At 40.1% G+C, this 1,682-nt stretch overlaps 1 protein-coding gene across 1 annotated transcript; it reads left to right on the forward strand.

Moving 5' to 3' along the window:
* Window positions 1–214: 214 nt before the first annotated feature.
* LOC111470468 lies at window positions 215–1,429 on the forward strand. Its single transcript, XM_023116023.1, has 3 exons — window positions 215–502; window positions 622–761; window positions 1,318–1,429. Exons 1-3 carry the CDS (start codon window positions 215–217, stop codon window positions 1,427–1,429), a joined length of 540 nt encoding a protein of 179 aa, XP_022971791.1.
* Window positions 1,430–1,682: the final 253 nt, after the last annotated feature.

A 1,682-nucleotide genomic window follows, 5' to 3' on the forward strand; every position in this document is an offset into this window, starting at 1 on the left:
CTCATAATCACTGTAGGCGACATGAAATTTCTTGGAAGATTCAAGAGGGAGATGTTAACGACCTTCAAGATAAGTGATCTCGGTGCACTCAACTACTACCTAGGCATCGAAGTGCAGTAGAGTACTATCGGCATCACCATCTGTCAAAGTTCGTACGTGAAGAAGCTGTTGGACACAGCTGGGCTGGCGAACAATAAACCCTACAAGGATGTCAATGGAGGCCCAACTCCAGCTAAGGAAGACTGGCACTACGCCGTTGGTCGACGCAACCAATTACTGCAGCATTGTCGGGAGTCTGAATTATCTAGTAAACACACGTCTTGATCTCGTCTATTTTGTTGGATACGTGAGTAGGTTTATGGAAGCACTAAGGGAAGAGCATCTTGTGATTGTCATGCATTTCCAGCACTATGTGGCCGGAACCAGAGGCTGGGGTGTGAGATACTGTGTAGGAAGAGGAAGGAAGAAGCTTGAGCTGGTCGGCTACAGTGATAGTGACATGGTCGGTGATGTTGATGATCGTAAGAGCACCAGGGAGATGATTTACTTACTCTCAAGTGGTGCGATCTGCTGACAATCAACTAAACAGAGTACATCTCTGCTTCGACAACGGCCACACAGGGGGTCTGGCTTGCACAACTGATGAAGGAGTTGATTGGAAGAGAAGGCGATCCACCAATGTTGTACGTGGACAACAAGTCTACGATCTCCCTGATAAAAAATCCAATTTTTCACGACTGGATCAAGCACATAGAGATCAGGTTCCATTACATCTGGGAATGTGCAGATCGGGGGCTTATTAAGATTGATTTCATCCGAACATAGGAATAACTTGGAGACATCTACACCAAGCCTCTAGTGGGGTAAAATTTGAGTAACTTTGCTAAAAAAATCGGAGTTCAAATATACCACAGGTTTTCGGAGAAGATTGTTAGATAAAAGTATGTGATTTCTCCTAAATTAGTTAGTTGAATTTTTTTCGTGAATTAGTTAGTTGAATTTTTGTAGACAATTTTCTACATCTAGTGGAATAGCATCATTTTAGCTCGTCATTTGGGTCATGTTTAAGAGGGAGTGACGCAGTTGTACACTTCGCCCATTTTTTAGAATATAGATCTGTTTTAAATACTACAATGAAAGGAGAAAATCAACCCAGTGTTTTAGCAATAACAAAACTAAAGGCTTATCTTGCTCTTTCTATTTTTTTTTTTTTCTAAACTTTTAGCTCACTTGTTTTCTGTTTTTTTTTTTTTTTTTTTTCCTTCCAAACATTTCTTATTGTTTTTCTTCTCCTTTCTTCTTGATTTCATCTTCCAGACTTCTACCTGCTCCCACCGGCGGCAAGTTGCTTAGTCCAAAAGACAGCATTAGAAACCGTCTCACCTTCCTTCATATGAAGGGTCTCAAAGTCCTTACGCAAAGCCGGTAATTGAGCTCATTTCACCTTTGTATTTCCTTGGAATTTTTTCTTCATTGAATCTCAAATTCCTTTGGATGATTTTTTATCCAAAATGATCTCCAAAATTGAGCGATCGATGGCTTGGAAAAGGTAGTTCTTAGCTCTTAAGTCTTTCAATTTCTGATATGCTACACCCTTCTTTGATTCATCTGAGTAATTTTTATCATCTACTACAGCATCCTAGACTCAACTACTTGCCAATATTATATAGAGCGAAGAAAGT

The sequence above is a fragment of the Cucurbita maxima genome, unplaced genomic scaffold (genome assembly GCF_002738345.1).
Source record: "Cucurbita maxima cultivar Rimu unplaced genomic scaffold, Cmax_1.0 Cma_Scf00045, whole genome shotgun sequence".
Classification (NCBI taxonomy): Eukaryota; Viridiplantae; Streptophyta; class Magnoliopsida; order Cucurbitales; family Cucurbitaceae; genus Cucurbita; species Cucurbita maxima.

What these genes read in the sequence shown, in the direction of transcription:
- LOC111470468 (XM_023116023.1), top strand. Translation starts at nt 215, where the DNA reads ATGGAGGCCCAACTCCAGCTAAGGAAGACTGGCACTACGCCGTTGGTC. An exon ending in GCTACAGTGATAGTGACATG is followed by an intron (nt 503 to 621) that starts GTCGGTGATGTT and finishes ACGGCCACACAG; the next exon opens with GGGGTCTGGCTTGCACAACT. An exon ending in ATCAAGCACATAGAGATCAG is followed by an intron (nt 762 to 1,317) that starts GTTCCATTACAT and finishes TTCATCTTCCAG; the next exon opens with ACTTCTACCTGCTCCCACCG.